Genomic DNA, 19,223 nt, shown 5'->3' with positions numbered 1-19,223 from the left:
TAGACAGTATCAAACGTGGTCGTGTTCACAGAAGGAAGGAGGTTAACAGAGCAGAAGAATCTGAACAGATAACGAGCAAGGACTTGCCAACATTGCCAGTCATCAGGCTGACAGTTGAAAAGCTCAACAAATCCCATGATGGGTAAACACAAAAAAATCTACACTAAGCCACGTCCCAGTCAAACTTCTGAAAACCAGAGAGAAACTGGGTAAAAACACCCAGAGGGAAAATAATCATATTCTGGGTAACACCAAAAAGAGAGGCTAGTGGCTTTTCCTAAAAACAAAGGAAACCAGAGTGAGGAACATGAAATATTTTTTTTCAAATGTTGAAGGACAGTATTTCCAACCCTAAATTCTATAATTGGCAAACATATCCTTTAGAAATGAAGCTGAAATAAATCATTTCCAGAAAATAAAGGAAGCTGAGAGAATCTGCAGCAGCAGATCCTACACTGAAAGAAACACCACAGGGAGACCTTTGGGCCATCAGGATCATCCAAGACGAAAGCACAGGTCTCCTGGGAGGAATACTGTGCACCAGAGGGAGTCAACATGTGGCCAAGATAAAACATAGAAAGATGTATGTCACACTATTAATTCTTTAAAAACCTTTTTTAATGTTTATTTATTTCTGAGAGAGAGAGAGAGACAGAGCGCGAGCCAGGGAGGGGCAGAGAGAGAGGGACACACAAAATCCGAAGCAGGCTCCAGGCTCCGAGCTGTCAGCACAGAGCCCGAAGCAGGGCTTGAACTCAGGAACGGTGAGATCATGACCTGAGCCAAAGTTGGACACTTAACCGACTGAGCCACCCAGGCACCCCCAGACTATTAATTTTTTAAAGCAAAAATAATAACATTGTTCTGTGTGTTTTGTAACACATGTGTAAGCAAAATATATTATCTCAATAGCACAAGAGTGGATGGAGGCCCTGGTAATAGAATTACACTGTTCTAAAGCTTTTACATGGAGAAGTGGTCCAGTATTAACCCGCAGTACCCTGAGAACGGTTTATAATGTCTAAAGTCAACAATCAAAAAAATACAAAAAAGCCAATAGAGGACATGAAGTAGAATACCAAAAGGTATTTAAAGAATCCGAAAGGATGTAAAGAAAGAGAAGCAGGACAAAGATTCAATGGAACAAAGAGAAAGTAAACAGAAAATGGTAGACTGAGCCCAGTCACCTGGATGATTGTATTAAATGTTAATTAACAAAAAAGTTCAATTAAAAGACAGAGATTAGAGGACTAGGTTCAAAAATAAAAATCAAGACCCAACTACCTGCTATATAAACAATGAACTTTAAATACAAATGCACCATTAGGTTTAGATTAAGGGATGGATTATACATACCTGGTAGACACTGGTATGAGAAGGCTGCAGATGGAAAATTGAAGGATGGAAGAAATCAGAAGAATTGTGAGACTATATCCAAAGGAATACTAACTATATTAAAACAAGAACACTAACATGTTCTGGAACTCAGAATCTACAGAATTAAGACATAATAACAACAACAGCCCAGAAATCGGGGGGGAGGGGGGGCACAAATATAAGTAAACTTTCTGAATGTGCTTTCATTGCACAGAAGTAGGATAAAAGTATCAACCAATATTAGAAGTCTATTGATTAAGAAGACCTTTGTAGTTTCTAGGGAGCATTGCAAAATGACTAATGAAGAACTTTGAAACCAGTAGGAGGAAGTAAGAGTACAGTCGTGGAAATTAACAAGTGGGACGCCACTTCTGACTTCGACAGAGGGAGATTTCCCGAGCTCCTCTACCAGCCACGTTGACTGCAACTAACAGGTGTAGTAACTACAACTGGGTCAGGTAGAGGGGAGCCACCGCATGGAAAAGTTGCCCATGATGGAGTGTTTCCTGGTGCAATGATTCCTCTGGCCTCTCTCAGTGTTGCCCCAAGCACAGAAGAGGCAAAACTGGCTTTCAGGCCAGAGCAGCAGAGAGAATTTGCCCCTCAAGCTAAGAGCGTCAGCGGGAAATGCCTGTTTTCTTTCATTCTCTTCGCTCTGAGCTTTGCCCAGAGGCGTGGCCCCGGCCGGGAGCTACAGCTACGGCTGTACAAGAAGCCACCAGGGAAGGGACGTCTGCAGGCCAGAGCCGGTGGGCGACCCCAGAGAAAGGCTGCCTGCTTCTGAGCACGAAGCTTCATAAGTCCCGGGCTCAGCCAAGGGGCACAGAGTAGGACAGACCCAAGGCAGCACAGCAAAGCTTTGAACACAGAGCCGAGATTAGAACCACGGGCCACAGATGGTGAAACAGAATTTGTGACTGATAACCAAGCCGAAATCCCGCTCAGGGAAGGAAGCAAACAAAAGCATTGGCATTCTCCAGGAGATGATAATAGGACCCTGCACGGAGAGTCTGAGGAACGTGACACTCCCCATGGGGAGGACACAGTTAGAAACACCAAGGGAAGTGAACAAATCTCTAGAAGAGAGACAGTGGACAAAGGCCAGCCTCTAGACAGCCCAAACGCAGAAATGATCAGACTTCCAGCAGCTTCTATCACCACACTCTGTGAGGCCAAAGGAAAAACTCCAAGTGAAAGACAAGATTGGGGTTCCCAACAGAGATAGGAAGTGTTAAAAAATAACCCCATGGAGGGGCGCCTGGCTGGCTCAATCGGTTAAGCGTCCAACTTTCGGCTGAGGTCATGATCTCACAGTTCGTGAGTTTGAGCCCTGCGTCAGGCTCTGTGCTGACAGCTCGGAGCCTGGAGCCTGCTTTGGATTCTGTGTCTCCCCCTCTCTCTGCCCCTCCCTTGCTCATGCTCTGTCTCTCTGTCTTAAAAATAAATAAAACATTTAAAAAATTTTTTTAAATAATAATAACCCCATGGAGATCGGAGAGGAGAGAAATGTGGTAAATGAACTAAAAACTCACCTGATCAGCTCAATAACAAAATGGACATCATAGGGGAAAGGGCTTTGTGAATTTGAAAACAGGGTAGGTAGAAATTGCCCAGTGTGAAGAACGCAGAGAAAAAGAAAACCAAAAACAGTGACAACGATAATCAAAATAATACGAGAGAAAGAGGAAAAGACTGGCATGGAAAAAAGAATTTGAAAAAATCTTAGCTGAAGACTTCCCCAAGGTGGTGGGTGAATAACACAAACTTAGAGATTCAGGAAGTAAGAAATACCAAGGATATTAAGGAGAACCTCAAATGAAACCATACCCAACATTTCATGACCCAACCGCAGAAAACAAAAGATAAAAGAAGGAGCTGGAGAATGTGACACATTTCATGACAGGGAACAGGGATGCATGTGACTGAGGACACAGATCAAAGGGAAGGAGGCTTTGCTGAGTGGCGGGATGCCCACCCAGATGCCGGCATGCATTCTCTGGGACCTCCGGGGGAAGCTGGACCTTAAGGTTCCTCCTGCCCTGAACGTGAGCGCGTGCATTCCTGGGCACCTCTGAGGTCCGCATCAGAGCCGGGACACCCAGAACAGGGAGAGGGTTTGGAGAGTGTGCACAAAATGCCCACACGGCTGACTCTGGGTTGAGTGTGGATCTACAGCCTAACTGTAGCTCAAGATTGAAAGCCACGTGAAACTGGGCACTCTCTCTCCGGACCCGAGGCAAAGTCCTGCAGTCAAATCCCCTGCTGATGTGTCCCTGTCCAGGCTTTCAAGCAGAAGTGTAGACTCTGTGGGTGGTCCCAGGGGAGACCGTGGGCTCCGTCTACAATGTAAATGCTTATACAGCGCTTCTCAGAAGTTCTTTGAGGCAAATTATCTATGCATAAGTCAGTTTTATTTTTTTTTTAATTTTTTAAATGTCTTATTTATCCTTGAGAGAGAGAGACAGACAGACAGACAGACAGGGTGCAAGCAGGGGAGGGGTAGAGAGAGAGGGAGACACAGAATCCGAAGCAGGCTCCAGGCTCTGAGCCATCAGCACAGAGCCCGATGCAGGGCTCAAACCCACAAACCGTGAGATCATGACCTGAGCTGAAGCCGGACGCTCAACCGACTGGGCCCCCCAGGTGCCCTTTGGTTCTACCTTTTATAAAAGCCCTTCAGTGTCTCACTATAAAGTAGACATGACTACCCATGACAGCTTACTCTTTATATGCATCAATAATGTTTCAGGGAACATGTAGTGATGATTTTGAAAGCTTGATTATTGATGGGAGAAAATAACTTGGGTAAATTAAGCTTGGGTAAATTAAGTGATTAAAGTAAATCACTTTACTGTCTAATTTCAAATACTTGTAAAAGAATAATTAATTCTTAAGTGGGCGAATTAAAAACAATAAAGGGACAGAAAGGGAGCATGCAAACAGCTGTCAAAAGGAACGGACATATCTAGGGATCCCTGGGTGGCTCAGTCAGTTAAGCGTCCGACTTTGACCCAGGTAATGATCTCACAGTTTGTGGGTTCGAGCCCCGCATTGGGCTCTGTGCTGATGGCTCAGAGCCTGCAGCCTGCTTCGGATTCTGTGTCTCCCTCTCTCTCTGCTCCTCCCCCGCTCACGCTCTGTCTCTCTCCTTCAAAAATAAACGTTTAAAAAAAAAGAAAGAAAGAAACAGATGTACCTAAACTACTATCAAATGAGTGGGTTACACAGCAAGGAATCAACAGGACAAGGAAGAATATTAACGATGACAGGGTGAGAGTGTGGCTTCACCAAGAACACGGAGAAATTCTCCAAGCGTCTTCCGAACTCAGAGCCTTAAAATACACGCAGCAAAGGCTATCAAACTGGAAGGAGAATTGATTTTGGAGTTAAGTGCTGTGGCCCCTCAGCTGGCTTGTCCTTGTCCCTGGCCCCCATCACCATCCAGCCTCCTCTCTGGGGGAAACCACTCCCGGCCGAGCCACCTCCTGGGCCAGCACCTGCTGCTGAGTCCAGGGACCAGGAGAGTCATGCTGACCAGTCTCACTTTAAATCCCCGACACCCCAGTGGGTCCTTCATGCTGCCAGGACCCTGTGCCTCTTTTCAGGGCGGCCCTCTCCCCAGTCGCACCTCCACACCTTCCTCTCCCCCCACCTCACACCCACTTTGGCTTTTCTCCTTCCTCACTACTGGCCCAGGCTTCTTTCTTCTGACCTCTCAACCCTCAGGCTCATCACCGGCCCTCTGTCCACCACGGCCTCACTCACTGTTTTGGAAATCGCATCAAATCTCATTGCTTCAAATTCAAAATGTATTTGTATCTTAAGGCTGCCTTAATCAATCACCGCAAACCGGGGACTTATTACCTCCTGGTTCTGGAGGCCAGGAGTGTGAAAGGAGGGTGTGGGCACGGCCACTCCCTCTGAGACTCTGCACAGGGTCCTCCAACCCCACCCCCAGCTCAGGTGGGGACAGCCCCCTGGGGCATCCGGGGCGTCTGAGGCACTCTCCTCCCATCTCTGCCCCCCTCCCTCCACATGTTGGTGTCTCTCTGCTTGCGTGGCCACTGGTCAGTGGACTCAGGACCCACTCTAATCCTTCATGACCTCCTCTTAACTCGAACGATTACCTCCTCGAGGACCTACTTAAAACTACAGTCACATCCTGAGGTTTCCCGTGGACAGGAAGTTTGGCTGACACTGTCCAACCCAGGACGGGCCACCCTCTGCCTGCAAAACCATGCGGCCCACACACAAAGCACATTAGGCTCATCTCAGTACCCTCCACTCCAGAGTGAACTCTAAATCCAAAGTCTAAGTACCATCCACTCAAAAAGTTCCAGGCATGGGGGGGCATGGGGGGGCATCTGGGTGGCTCAGTCGGTTAATCAGCTAATTCTTGGTTTTGACTCAGTTTGTGAGTTCGAGCCCCACGTGGGGCTCTGTGCCGGCAGCTCGGAACCTGCTTGGGATTCTCTCTATCCCTCTCTCCCTCTCTCTGTGCCCCTCCCTCTCGCTCTAAATAAATAAATAAATAAATAAACAAACAAACAAACAAACTGTAAAAAAGTTCCAAGCCTCATTACCTAACCACCCAAATGGCCTGGATGGGTGATCCATCCTGGGCAAAATTCCTCTCCCTATGGATCCTTTAACCTAGAAAACATGCCAGCTGCTTCCAGAAAACACGGTGGGACGGCATGGGCCATCCCAAAGGGGGAAGACTGGAGGGAATAAAAGGGCGATGGGTCCCAAGAAAGTCCAACACCCAGCAGGTGGGGCCCCAGGAAGACCTGTCCTCTGGCTTTCTCAGGGAGCTTGAGCCACCTCCAAATTGTCGGGCCAAACAGGACACATGGACTCTGGCGTCCCCAGCTCCAGACTACGGGTCTCCAATGGCACCAGCACCACCCTGCTGGTCGACTTCTGTCGTCCCTTCCGAACCTGAGAATTCCACCTCCACCAGGAGACACCACTCCCTCCGAGCCCCTCGACCCCTCCAGGCACCCAGAGCACCGGCCCTTGGGTGCACACACCCTTCCTCCCGTCTTTTCCCTTCAGCTGGGCTCGTCCACAGCTGGTAAGACTCCACGGGAAAGCCACCGTCTCTCCGTGACCACACAGGTACCCCCTCCCGGGACACAGACGCCCACTGCCCACCGCCGTCTGGCCCGGCCAGCCCGGGAGACCCCACAGCCAGCGCAGGAAGGTGCTCGGTAACGTGGCCTGAATGGACCGCTGGACCATAGCGGGTGTCACCTGTAGGTCGTGACCATTTCTAGCCACCTGATCAGCAGTACGGTCCTAACGCATCCCCCCAGCCAGAGCACAGAGCCGGGAGGCTTACCCAGCAGGACATCTGACAGAGTGACAGTTAGGTTCCCTGTCCCCACCCCTGTCTCCCCTGGCTGGAAGCTTCAAGCAGCTCGCCACCGAGTCCTAAAATGAGATCGCCCCCACGTTACTTGCCTCTGGGAGTTAGGACCTTCCTGTGGTGGGAGAGCCTGACAGCCACACCTCTGGGGACACAGAAGAGGGCTCGGCGCTCCCGACATCCATGTGCATGTGGAGAGGGACCCTCGGTGACAGGCCAGCCAGGGCCTGGGCAGAGGGAGGCCACATGTAGGCGGTGCTCGTGAGCTACAGCAGGGAGCCCAAAGAAATGACAAGCTCATGTCACCTGGTTAAGATGACAGGCTGACCCCAGCTATCACCACCCATAATCAGGCCAACCGAATTGTGTTAGCGAAAAGGGACGTGTTCTGAGTCTCTCTGATTCCCCTGGCTGCACTTAACTGTACAAGCATTCAGGTACCTTGGGGGGGGGGGGGTCTTTCCACTGAACATCCCCCCCCCCCGGTGTGTTCATTAACCACCACCACAAGATGACTCAAAGTCTGACAAAATTAACCAGCATGACACCTAGCTCAGTTTCAGCCCCTCCAAGTCCACCCCACGACATTTACGATCTTGGGCGGGGAGGGGAGATTCCTTGCAGTTTTGTCAAATAAAAAGTGACTCAAGACTGAAACATGATTCTCCCCACGTCGCTGCCCCCTGCCACAGACTCACCTCGTTGTCGCGAGACCTCACGGAGCGGGGGACGACATCCCTGCCGCACGTGGTCATGGAACATTCGCGGGAGTGACGAGGCAGCCTTGGGTTACCGCGGTCGCGGCGCCCGGCTCTTCGACGCCCCCTAGGGTCTCCGCGCGGAACTGGCTCCTGCTGTGCGGCCCCGGCCCCGGCGGTGGGGGGAGGGTGCTGGGAAGCCCAGGACCAGGGGAGGACCCGGGTGTCCTCCCTGCGCTTTCCGACCACACTCGGATGGCAGCGCTGCAAAAGGGCCACACTGCCTGGTGACACTGGCCTAAACACAGAGGCTCAGGAATCTGGCTGCGCAGCCGGCTGTTTCAGAATCCAGGTCTCCGTGGATAGGAAAGGAGTCGTGCAACCAACCCGGAGGGATTTTTGTTTGTTTTTTGCTTCCTCTAATTTTCCAATGCAATTCGAGACCCTGTTCTGGGAGGCTGAGGGAGATAACACGCAGCTACAAGGAGGGATGGGGGCGGGGGGCAGCCAGGAGGTGACGCACGGTGTGCGGTAACCTGGACGAGTCCGCACAGCCTGCGCGCTGGAGTGAGAGGGTGGCTGTGCCTCCGCGGGGCTGGGGACGCAGGCCCCTCTGCGCATTCCAGCTCTCTCTTCCTGTGGAGCAAGTATTACTCCTGCTTTATGTCTATATGCCAAGAGTACATCGGTCCCCAATTCTAAAGGGAGCCCGCACACACCTACCCATGTGCGCACCTACACACGGCAGGGCAGAGAGACTGTGGGTGCGCGCTGGCTTCGCCCACAGCCCCGCAGGGGGCGGGCCGGGCTGGAGGGGGGAACGCACGGGGGTCCCCAGGGGCAGTTTCTACTGCAAACTGCAAAACGCTCCTCCAAGATACCTACCCACCTCCTAGGGCAAGTATCCATTTCCGAGAGAGTCCAGGAAAGCCCCTTCCCGCGGGGGTCTCTTCGGTTTGCATTGCTGACCCACTTGCTCTTGGCAGAAGAGCCTTGGACCTGGTCGTTGTCGATTCAAGCCTGGACCACTGGCGCCCTCTGTTGGCCACCGAGGGAAGGGGCGCGCAGACACTTGAAACCACCGGGCCGGAGCGCGACCTCCCGGGCGCAATTGCGCCCTGGGACTTCCACGCTGGTGCACAGGGTTTAGATTGCACAGGGAAGCGAGAATCCCAGACACTCTCCACTCCAGCGGACCCGAGGCAACCCAGTACAATGCGGCCCGGAAAACGGTAGTAAAAGTAACCAACTGTGAGGCCTATTCGGTTATTAAATACACCTCGGCGGTGCCCGCCTTATTCTTTTAATTATTTTCTTGTGATGGATGTAAATAAACTCCATGTGAAAACATAATCAGGGAGCGTCCCTCCGACAGGAACAGTGGTGACGTCAATCTCTGGCAAGTCTCCTAAGGACCCACTCGCTGCCAGCCCCCTTTGCCAGCTGGGGACTTGGCAGGAAACACCCAGTGAGGCTGCACCGCTTTGAGGAGCGGGCCTGAACCGGGTGGGGACCACGTGCGCACCTGTACGTCCCGGGGGGTGGGGGTGGGCGTGGGGGGGCTAGTGCAAACGGCCCCACGCGTGCAGACAGAACCAGAGACCTCGATGCAAATCGAGTATCCTAACTCAGACACGTCCCACGACTGTCCCGACCCGAGGACTTAAATTTTGCAAAGCTTTGCGAAGTACACCCGGGGCGGAGCGAGCACGCCAGTGTCCCCGACACCAGCTCTCGGCGGGGCGGCCTCACCCAGACCCGCAGGCAGACGGGCGGCGGCGTCGGGGTGGCCGGAGGCGCCGGGAACAGCGGGGTGGCGGGGCTGCCCAGTGCCCGCGGCCGGCGGGGTGGCGTTGGGGCCGGAGTGCGCGCGTGGAGCAGGTGCCTGGGCGGCCGCGCGCTGCGCGCCCCCGCCCCTGCCCGGCCACCCGGCCGCCCGGCTGCCCGGGGCGCCGCGCGGGCCCCGGAGCCTAGTGCGCGCGGGCCCGCCCCCTCTCCCCCCACCCGCGCGCCGTTCCGGGGCGTGTCCTCGGCCACCGGCTTCTATATAGCGGCCGGCGCGCCCGAGCCTCCCAGACGAGAAAAGGACGGCGCAGCGCGGAGCACCGGCCACCGCCTACCCTGCTCCCGCAGCCTCGAGCCGCGCGCTTTCGCCCGGTCCCCGCGCGCCCCGGCTGGCCGAGCAGCGCGCCCTCGCCGTGGGCGCCATGCAGCGGGCGCGCCCCGCGCTCTGGGTCGCGGCGCTGACCGCGCTGGCGCTACTCCGCGGGCCGCCGGCGGCTCGGGCCGGCGCGGGCGCGGCGGGCGCGGGCCCCGTGGTGCGCTGCGAGCCTTGCGACGCGCGCGCTCTGGCCCAGTGCGCGCCGCCGCCCGCCGCGTCCGCGTGCTCCGAGCTGGTGCGGGAGCCCGGCTGCGGCTGCTGCCTGACGTGCGCCCTGCGCGAGGGCCAGCCGTGCGGCGTCTACACCGAGCGCTGCGGCGCTGGCCTCCGCTGCCAGCCGCCGCCCGGCGAGCCGCGCCCGCTGCAGGCGCTGCTGGACGGCCGCGGGCTCTGCACCAACGCCAGCGCCGCCGGCCGCCTGCGCGCCTACCTGCTGCCCGCGCCGCCCGCGCCAGGTGAGCCTCCCGCGCCGGGTGCGCGGCCGCGGGGGACCCCCTGCTCTCCCCGCCCCGGGTGCTGTGTGTGCGCGGAGACACCCGGCCCCGCGAGGCAGGACGCTCGCCCGAGGCCCGCCCCGCAGCCGGCCCTCCGCGCGCCACGTTCTCGGAGGGCAGAGCGCCTGCAAATTGCCGAGCGCTTTCGGCAAAACTGGGTCAAAGGTTCTGTGGCTGCGAGGGAGCGGAGCCGAGGGGGCGGTCACGGACCGACCCCGTGCCCGGGAGCATGTTCCCGCTCTTGGTGCGGACGCAGCGCGGGACGTGGGCTGGGACGGTGCGGCCCACCTCCGGAACGCGGCTTCCGCGTCCCCCAAACCGGGAGCCAGCGTGCTTGTGCCAAGGATGCGGCGGGAGCCGGGGGAGCAGGGAGGTGGTCGGGGCTGGTTTGGACTGGGGATGGGTGGGCGGGCACGTTGTGGGAAATGGTGTCCGTCTCTAAGATGGCAACATTGGCACAGACCTACGGCTTGCGAAGCAACGACGTGTCTCGCGGTGTGCTGGAGACCGTCTCGCGGTGTGCGGGAGACTGTAAGGTGGGAATCCGGTACTTGTATCTTTCGCGTTTGGGAACTTGACGTTCAGAAAGAGGTGACTCTCCAGGGTCCCGAGGCAGGGAGGAAAGTGAGTGCTGAACCCGGTTGCCACGCCCCGCATCGTCCCCCTTGGGCGCCGCCCCGGCCCCCCGTGCGTGGGTGGCCCCAGACCGAGGCCAGGTGCGGGTACTGCGGGGATGTGGACTCGGAGAATTTCAGTGATGGTGAGGGGGGTGGAGTCAGCCTCAGGACTGTTTGCACTTATTCCGAAGTGGAAGGGATGGGGTCCCGCTAATGGGGGGGCCCAAGAGGACAAAACCTAACGTTTTGCAGAGTGACTCCACGGGCTCGCCCGCGGTCAGGCGCGGGGCTCTGTGAGGGACATGAGTTGTTCCCTTGGAGAAGAAGTGTAAGCGGAGTCCGCGGCTCTTCCTCCAAATCTCAGCAGGGTCGGCCACCCTCCCGGTTCTGTGAGCGAAGTTTCTGAGACCCTTTATGATTTCAGTTCTGCACACTTGCACGCAGGGGTGAGGCTCTGTCTCTGGAGGCAGGGCTGGCTCCGTTGATCCCGGAGACACGGACACCATTCCAGGATTGGTGGAAACCCAAAAGTCCGGTTGCCTAAAACGTGCACCGTTTTAGCCAGCGGACCTAAAATCGCTGGATGGGTCTGTCAGGGCAATGAGGTCATTTGCTTGTGTGCACTTTATTTTCCTAATGTGCTTTCTGGGCAGACGGTGACTTCACGTTCCTCTGGACACGGCTGTGCTTGGTTAGGCTGCGGTGGGCGTTGGGATTACTACGTAGGAGCACCACAGTATTGGTTGACACGCTTCACTGTAAAGCGACAAAAAGATCTACAATTTGAGGAGACCCGTGGGGGGAGGGGAGTTTAAGTGGCAGCCAGAAGTTAAGACCGTCTGTTGCTTAAATTCCGAGGTTTTCTGTTCTTGCCGACGTCAGCAGGCATGATAAAGAAAACCTGGGAGGTTTCAGAAACTACTCAGTTCTTGGAAAAGAAATGCAGATATGTTTATTTACATATTCTTAGCATCTCCTTTGTTACCGGCAGTTCCCTGGAAAAGAAGGGGAAAAAAAGCCCTAAGGTTCAAGGAAATTGAAACCAAATTCTACCTGTTGAGGAGTCTGTCCGGCTCCGCTGCCCCAGACGCCAGACCCATTGGGAGCTCGGCAGCTCCTCCCCTCACCCACTGGGGCTCGCTCTTCCCGGGTGAGGAAGTGGAGCCTGGGAGAGAGTGTTCCCTGAGCCCCAGGGGAGTGCACCTGCCCTGGGCGCGTCCCACGGAGAGCACGGAATCTAGCTGTTCACTGGGTCCTCTGGCCAGCCTCAGGGAGGCCTGTGTTCCTGACACCTAGAGCCGCAGGGCGTCACCACATGGGGCTGGCCCCTGGGCGGCAGGGCGCTGGGGACCCCAGGGGTGGTAGATTCTGGACCAGACAGCGGCCCAAGCACCCCCTCCCGGGAGGGAAACCCTAGCACTGCTTGCTGATGACCTACCAAAGGCTCCCCCATAGCCACCCCCGCCCCCACCATCCTGGAAAAGGACCCCAGACAGCGTCTGGCTCCGCATCCAAATCCCAGTGACACAGCAGATGGTCCAGCACGGGCACGGGCGTCAGGGCGCCGGTCGCAGAGGCAGCTAGGGAGGGGGTCCTTCTCAGGGACGGAGGGCTCCGGCCCGCGTGGGGTCTGTGCAGCTCCTCTGGGCGCCCCAGCCCCTGCATGGACAGTGACAGATGGGACCAGGGCACCAGTGGCACACCACCAAACACGCCCAGAGCCAGGGGACCTAGCCGGCCTCTGAGGGGAGCTGGTTTTGCCTGGTGGCATGAGGCAGCGCTGGGATCAGAGGCCCTGGGGCTTGTCACCTGCAGATTGCTGCCCCCACCTGGCGCCTTGGACTCAGCGGGGCGTTGGTGGGGACAGAAGCGCAGGTCCCCAGGCCCGGGAGGCTGCCCTGGGGTAGCCTGCGGGGTCGGAGGTGCACCCCCTGCTGGTGGACGGTATCAAGCCCTGCCAGCTGGGCTGGGAGAGGCCTGCGCTGCACCGACTTGTGCAGTCGGCACATTCCAGTGTCTTTATTTGTATTTTTTGTAAGTTCACTTAACTTGAGAGAGAGAGGGAAAGAGGATGCCATGCAGGCTCCAGGCTGTCAGCATAGAGCCCGACATGGGACTTGAAGCCCCAGCCATGAGACTGTGACCTGAGCCACCTGGGCACCCCCAGATTCCATTTTAGAAAGCGGGCTTCCTGGGCCGCAGTGACTGCCCTCTGCTGCCAGTACCTGGAGTTTCAAGGTTCTTTGGAATCGCTGAATGACATCTCCACTTAGCTGTGGCTCGGTGGCCACGGTCAGGTTTTGAAAAGACCGCTGACTGTGGGTGGCCGTCACATCTGCGTGTCCCTTGCACTTTTCAAGGAAACAGCAGCGAGTCGGAGGAGGAGCACAGTGCGGGGAGCATGCAGGGCCAGCCCTTCCCCAGCGCACACCGGCTGCCTGACACCAAGCTCCAGCCCCTGCACACCAAGATGGATGTCATCAAGAAGGGCCACGCCAAGGACAGCCAGCGCTACAAGCTGGACTACGAGTCCCAGAGCACCGACACCCAGAACTTCTCCTCCGAGTCCAAGCGGGAGACGGAATATGTGAGCGCCCTCCTCTGTCTCCTCCGCCTTCTCCCTCCTCCCCCCTCCTTCCTCCTTCCCCTCCTGCTCCTTCCCCCTCCTCCCCCCTCCTCCCCCTCCTTCCTCCTTCCCCTCCTGCTCCTTCCTCCTTTCTCCTCCCCCTCCTCCCTTCTCCCCCTCCTACCCCTCCTCCCCCGCTGCTTTCCGTTCCTCCCCCTCCTCGCTCTTCCCCCTCCTCCCAGTCCCTCTCCTCCCCTCCTGCTCCTCTTCCCCCTCCTCCCCCGCTGCTTTCCCTTCCTCCCTCCTCCTCCCTCTTCCCTCTCCTCCCTCCTCCTGTGTCCTCCCCCTCCTTTTCCCTCCCTCCTCTTCCCCCCTCCTCCCTCTTCTCCTCCCCCCTCCTAGGGGGCAGTGGATGCCAGCCCCAGGCACTGGGTGACTCTTCCCTCCATGGGGAACTTCTGGGGGTCTAGGTGGATGACATGAGCAGGAGCACCCCAGTGCCCTGCACAGAGATGGTCCGTGAGGCTGGCGGTATTTTGTGAGCCTGGTCTCTGACTTGCGGTGACTCTGTCCCCAGGCCTTGCTCAGGGGACCTCACGACAGGGAGCCACAGTCAGGGTCCTCGTGAGAATGGCACGGCAGGTCCCTCGGAGGGTGTGCGGGGCTGCATGAGGCCGCCAGCGCTCCCGAGTGACCCATGGCTCTCCCCCCACCCAGGGGCCCTGCCGCCGGGAGGTGGAGGACACCCTGAACCGCCTCAAGTTCTTGGACACGCTCAGCCCCAGGGGCATCCACATCCCCAACTGCGACAGGAAGGGCTTCTACAAGAAAAAGCAGGTGAGTGGCGTCCTCACGAGTATCCCATGCCCGATGCCCACGGGAGGCCGATGTGCCCTCCCCCCACCCACGGCAGTGTGCTGTCCCCGTCCCCCCCCCCCCCCCGGGCCCTTGGTTAAGTGTGACAGCACAGGGACACAGCTGCACTGTGTCAGGGGTGACATTGTGAATAACCATCATAGGGACGTGAGGTCGCGGGCCAAACAGTGTCCCTGAGACACCCCCCCCCCCGGCCCATCCCGCCCAGTGGTCCTGACACGTGGGCAGCATTGTTACTTGAAGCCATGATAAGTGCGTCTCTGTGGGTCTGGTACTACATTACAGCCCCACCGGATCTGCAGGATTCGCGAGGCCGCCGCCAAAGTGCTTGTGGCCCTGGCTTCGGTCCCACGGCCCGTCTGCCCTGGCCACCATCTCACCTTCACCCTTGTTCCCGCTCACCAGCAGCACTTCTGCTCCCCGTTCGTCCCCATTGGTCACTCGCTCAGCAGACCCACACCGAGAACCCGGGTGGGCCTCTTGGCGTGTGGTCTGGGACACGCGCACTCCGAGCTGCCGTGCGCCCTGGGACGCAGGTGCACTGGGGGATGTGTGCCCCAGTCCCCAGGTCCGAGGGACACAGAACTGCCCTGGCCCTGCCTTTCTGGAGGACTCACTCCTACACGCAAGCGCAGAGGGCCCTGAGAGAGCCTCCATGGGTCGGGACCCCGTGGTGGCGCCTCCGGGCTCACTGTGTCCCCTGCTCCCTCCCACAGTGCCGCCCATCCAAGGGCAGGAAGCGAGGCTTCTGCTGGTGCGTGGACAAGTACGGGCAGCCGCTGCCGGGCTTCGACGCCAGGGGGAAGGGTGACGTTCACTGCTACAGCATGGACAGCAAGTAGACACTGCTCACCACGTAAGCCTGGGGGCCTGGGCTCGGGGGCCCCAGCGTCTCGGGAGCAGGGGACAGACCCTTCCGCAGGGCACAGCCCAGGGAACCGGGGTCTGAGGTCAGGGTGTCTCCAAGGCCCCTTCCCTCGCTTGAAGGATCTTGGACGTGTTACGTTCACACACATGCAGGGAATTCCAAAAGTGAGCTTTTCCCGCCGGCTATGGGTGGTTTACCTTCCTGGCGGCTATCTGATCCACAGGGACTTGCTCTAGGAACATGCTTCCGACTCAGTGGCGTGGCTGTTCTTTTCTGTAAAACATGTCGGGGATATTCCGACAGCCTGTGATTGTAACACAAAAATGAGATTTTTAAACCCTGCCTTTCAAGAATGCCGTCCTGTTCGATACTATTTTCTCTCTTAATAAGCGAGAGGGCCGTTGGGGAAAACAGAGTGTTTGGTCTCCTCAAGAGAAATCGAAGTAAATAGAGGAAATTTCCCTGTCGAGTTACGTTTGTTTCCCTTCCAGTGGGAAAGACAGAAGTCACGATTCTGGGGGACGGGGGACTCCACCAGCATGTCCCCACTGGCAGGTGCTCTTTGCTTTGCTGGGTGTGTGGGACAAGCCACCAACCCCCCCCCCCCCCGACGTGCCGGCTGCCTGGGTCTTGAATCCCGTTATCTCAGGGCAGGAATCGAGCCTTTTGACGTGGGGGAGTTATTTCAACCTGTTTCTCTGTCTGTTTTAGTTCACGTGGAGCTCAGAAACGCCTTATTTTGCACAAGAGACCGCCAAGGACATGATCAGCTGGCTACAGCCCCAATTTATATTTCTTTTTGTGGTGAATTGATTTTTCTTATAACCAAAGTTTAGAAAGAGATGTTTGCAGCGCTAGGGTTCTTCTGGATGGTGGACTGGAGCCCCTTGCGCTCCCCGGGAGTCTGTGAGACGCAGTTTGGCCTTTCCTCTTGCTTCCTTTAAAAATTTGTGTAAGTCAAGCACAGCGCGGCCGGACCCCGCCTGTCCCCGGGGGCTGTCCCCACCTGTCCGCCAGCACGGCTGGCCCTCCGCTTCAAGACCGACCGAGCAGTTGTTACCTCTGTAGAGTGCACGATCCGTCCCCACTCGGCCTCTGTTCTGCAAGAATGGGGACCCCACACCCTGCTGTCTGGACGTCCCGGCTCCGGCGACAGAGATCTTGCAAACCTGCAGGTGGCCTGTCCTGGGGAACTGGCAGAGAGCACAGGTGGAGTCTCACGTGTAAAAAAAAAAAAAAGAGGAAAAAGACCCAGAATGTTCTAGGGAACAACTCCAGAGACACGCGGGGGTAGGGGGGTGACTGGCCTTTGCTGCCGGCTGCAGGGGTGGGGGACCGGGGCAGCAGGACTCCCCTGGAATGAGAGCAACGTTCTTTGATGACCGCAGAAAATAGCGTTTTCCGGTTCAGCAATTCCAGAAAGAGAGTTTTTTGTTTTTTTGACAAGCTCTGTAAAGGCAAAGGATGTTTATTTTATTCTCTCGCCTTTGTCCTCCTTGGCACAATGTAAAAAGAGTAAAAACGGTTTTATTACCTACAAAGACAGATGGCTTGTCGGGGACGCTGGGGGCACGCCCCCCACACTTGGCCTCGTCCCCCCTAAGTCACACATGGGCGCAGAGGAAGTATGTTCTCCACGAGCTGTTCCCCAGATACGCTAGAACCCGTGCGAGATCATCATAGACGAGACACTAGAGAAGAGTGGGAAACACAGCCTCCACCGGGAAGCAGAGCTCTGGCAGGCGAGCGGGGGTGGGGGGGGGGGGATGCCCCGGGTGGTCACACGGGTGGCTCACGGCCTCCTTGAGAACACAAAGGGGTCTCAAAACCTTCTGCCTACCTATTAGCTTTCCTTTATTTTTTTAATTAAGTTTTTGGAAAAAAAAAGGTATTTTTGAAAAGTTTGTCTTGCATTGTATTTATAAATAGTAAATAAAGTTTTTACCATAAAGAACCCCCCCTGCCCTGTGTTAGTGACTGACCCTGGGCTTTGTGTCACTAGTGAGATAATGCAGAGTGGGGAAGATGTCCTGAGCACAGAGCAAGTGTCTGTTAACAAATGCCTTTGCCAGTCCGCCCCGGGGGGTGGGGGGGGGGGGATACCCGGGACGGGGGAAACCCCAGCGAGCCCCCCCACCCAGGCCTCTGCTGGCCCCACAGTGGCATCAGACCACACCCGATGGGAACCTGCAGCCTAGGAGGCGGATCGTGGCCCCGTTTCTGCCGAGGGCGTGCCCAGCAGGTGGCCGATGCTCCTCACTGCATTTAGGTGGTGTTCCCTGCTGACCTGATCCCATCGGGTAGTGTTCACCACTGGGCGGGGGAACCCACCCTGGACCACCTCTCCCATGACCCTTTGAGCCCCTGCCTGGAGGGCAGTGGATGAGGCAGGAGGAGACGAGACCCCGAGATGCTGGCAGGCGCCCCCCTCAGCAGCCCTGACAGGAGCCGGCCAGTCCCAGTTCTGAGCAGGAGCCCCCGGGTGCAGAAGGATGAACCACATGTCACAGAACTGGCTGTTTAGAGCCATTACTAACCCACTAAAGAAGCATCTAGGATAGGGCCTTGCTGCGCGGGCTGGCCTGGAGCTCTGGAGCTGTCATAGCACAAAGGAGCTCAGGGGTGGCCTGTGGGGCAGGGGGACAGGCCACGGGTGGGTGGGGGCTGTCCCTGCACAGTGCTGACCCCGAGGGGAAGGAGCTGGTGAGGACAGCAAGCCCATGGGGACAGCAGGTTTCAGGGGGCCGTGAGGTGCACCAGTCTGGCAGGTGTAGGAATCGGGGACAGGAGCTCAGCAGGCCCCTCAGGCGCTGTGGGCTGCGTGTGACGCCACCTCCGGGCCCCGGGCTGCCTTGTGGGGAGCGCAGCATCGTGTGTCCCCCTCAGCCTCCATCCTGTGCCCACTCCCTGCCCCCGCCCTCAGCTCCCCCCACACCCCAGCCACTGTCCCCCAAACACTCATAGAAATGAGCGTGCCTGGCCGTGTGCCCCACCGGGCCCAGGGACACAGCCGCCCCAGCACCCTCCGGGGTCGCAGCAGCACACCCACACATGGAAGAATGAGTCACGAATGAGGAGGGCATGGGAAGGGGGCTTCTGTGCTGCGGCAACTCGGCCAGAGACGCCCCTGTCCTGCTCCTGTGGCCGGACGCCTGGAGCCCAGCGTTCCTTCCAGACTCGTGCCCACAGGTGAGCGCACAGAGCACACACACATACACACGTGCCCACAGAGCACACACAGGCACACGTACACACGTGCACAGCTAGAGGGAAATAAAGCACAATGTCAGCCCTGGTTGCACAAATGTAGGCAGTGGCTTTGTTTTACTTGCACTTCATGCAATTTCAACAATTTCCGAGAGACACGAATGAATTCCTGTCCATGTGGAAAAGCCTGCCTCTCCTGGGAGTCGGGGCTGCTGTAGCTCAGGTGACAGCCCGACTCCCCCAGCCCTCAGCCCCAGCTCCCACGGCTCACCCCTCCCCCCCCCCCCACAGAGTGGCACTCTCCCAACCCTGGCAGTCGCCTCTCCTGGCCCCCAATTCAACCAGGACTGTCTACACTGTGTGTTCTGGGACAGGGCCCGCGGGTGGTGAACAACATGTGTAAAACCACTGGTCCTGTCGAGAAAGACACCCGGCAAGACTGGTGCATGGGATGTGCCGCTGGTGGGGACCGAGCTCTGCAGAGACGCAGTGAGGGGTGTGGGAGCCCCATGGCCTCATTGGCCCGTCCTTTCCTTTTCTGTGTTTTACACGGAAGAGTCATGGGACCGAAGGAAGGAGGCCAGGGGGCAGTCACCTGGTGCTGGGGCCACCAAGCCAGCAGCACAGGAGGGTGGGAGGTGGGGGGTGGGGGGTGCGCAGGGCCCAGGTCGGAGGTAGGTGGGTGGCCGCAGAGGAAAGTGCTGGGCCGCTGTGCACAGGGAGGCCTCAGCCCAGCACTGCCGTCCAGACCCCTGCTGCCCCTGGGGGCCCAAGAGGTGCAGTCGGGGCATATTTTGAACACAGGGCCCCCTAGTTGCAGACTGGATGTGGGGGCTGAGAAGGACACAGACTGAGTTACCCAAGACAGCGCCCCAATTGAAGAAGCAAACGGGAGGAGGCAGTTTTGGAGGGACACCAGGATCTCCATACAGTTAAGGTGGGGGACACCTGCAAGCAGGTCCCTCCGGGCAGCCATGGAGGGGTCCTA

The 19,223-nt window shown here is 57.3% G+C and overlaps 1 protein-coding gene across 1 annotated transcript; it reads left to right on the top strand.

The window, feature by feature from the left end:
• The first annotated feature begins 9,537 nt into the window (after positions 1-9,537).
• IGFBP3 (insulin like growth factor binding protein 3) lies at positions 9,538-16,941 on the top strand. Its single transcript, XM_042977379.1, has 5 exons — positions 9,538-10,062; positions 13,079-13,305; positions 14,002-14,121; positions 14,877-15,016; positions 15,740-16,941. The coding sequence occupies exons 1-4, from the start codon at positions 9,654-9,656 to the stop codon at positions 15,000-15,002; spliced, it is 882 nt and encodes a 293-aa protein (XP_042833313.1). The 5' UTR covers positions 9,538-9,653; the 3' UTR covers positions 15,003-15,016; positions 15,740-16,941.
• Positions 16,942-19,223: the final 2,282 nt, after the last annotated feature.

Source organism: Panthera tigris, chromosome A2 (genome assembly GCF_018350195.1).
Source record: "Panthera tigris isolate Pti1 chromosome A2, P.tigris_Pti1_mat1.1, whole genome shotgun sequence".
NCBI classification, from domain to species: domain Eukaryota; kingdom Metazoa; phylum Chordata; class Mammalia; order Carnivora; family Felidae; genus Panthera; species Panthera tigris.
Note: the sequence above shows the minus strand (reverse complement) of the source record. Positions and strands in the feature narration are given on the sequence as shown.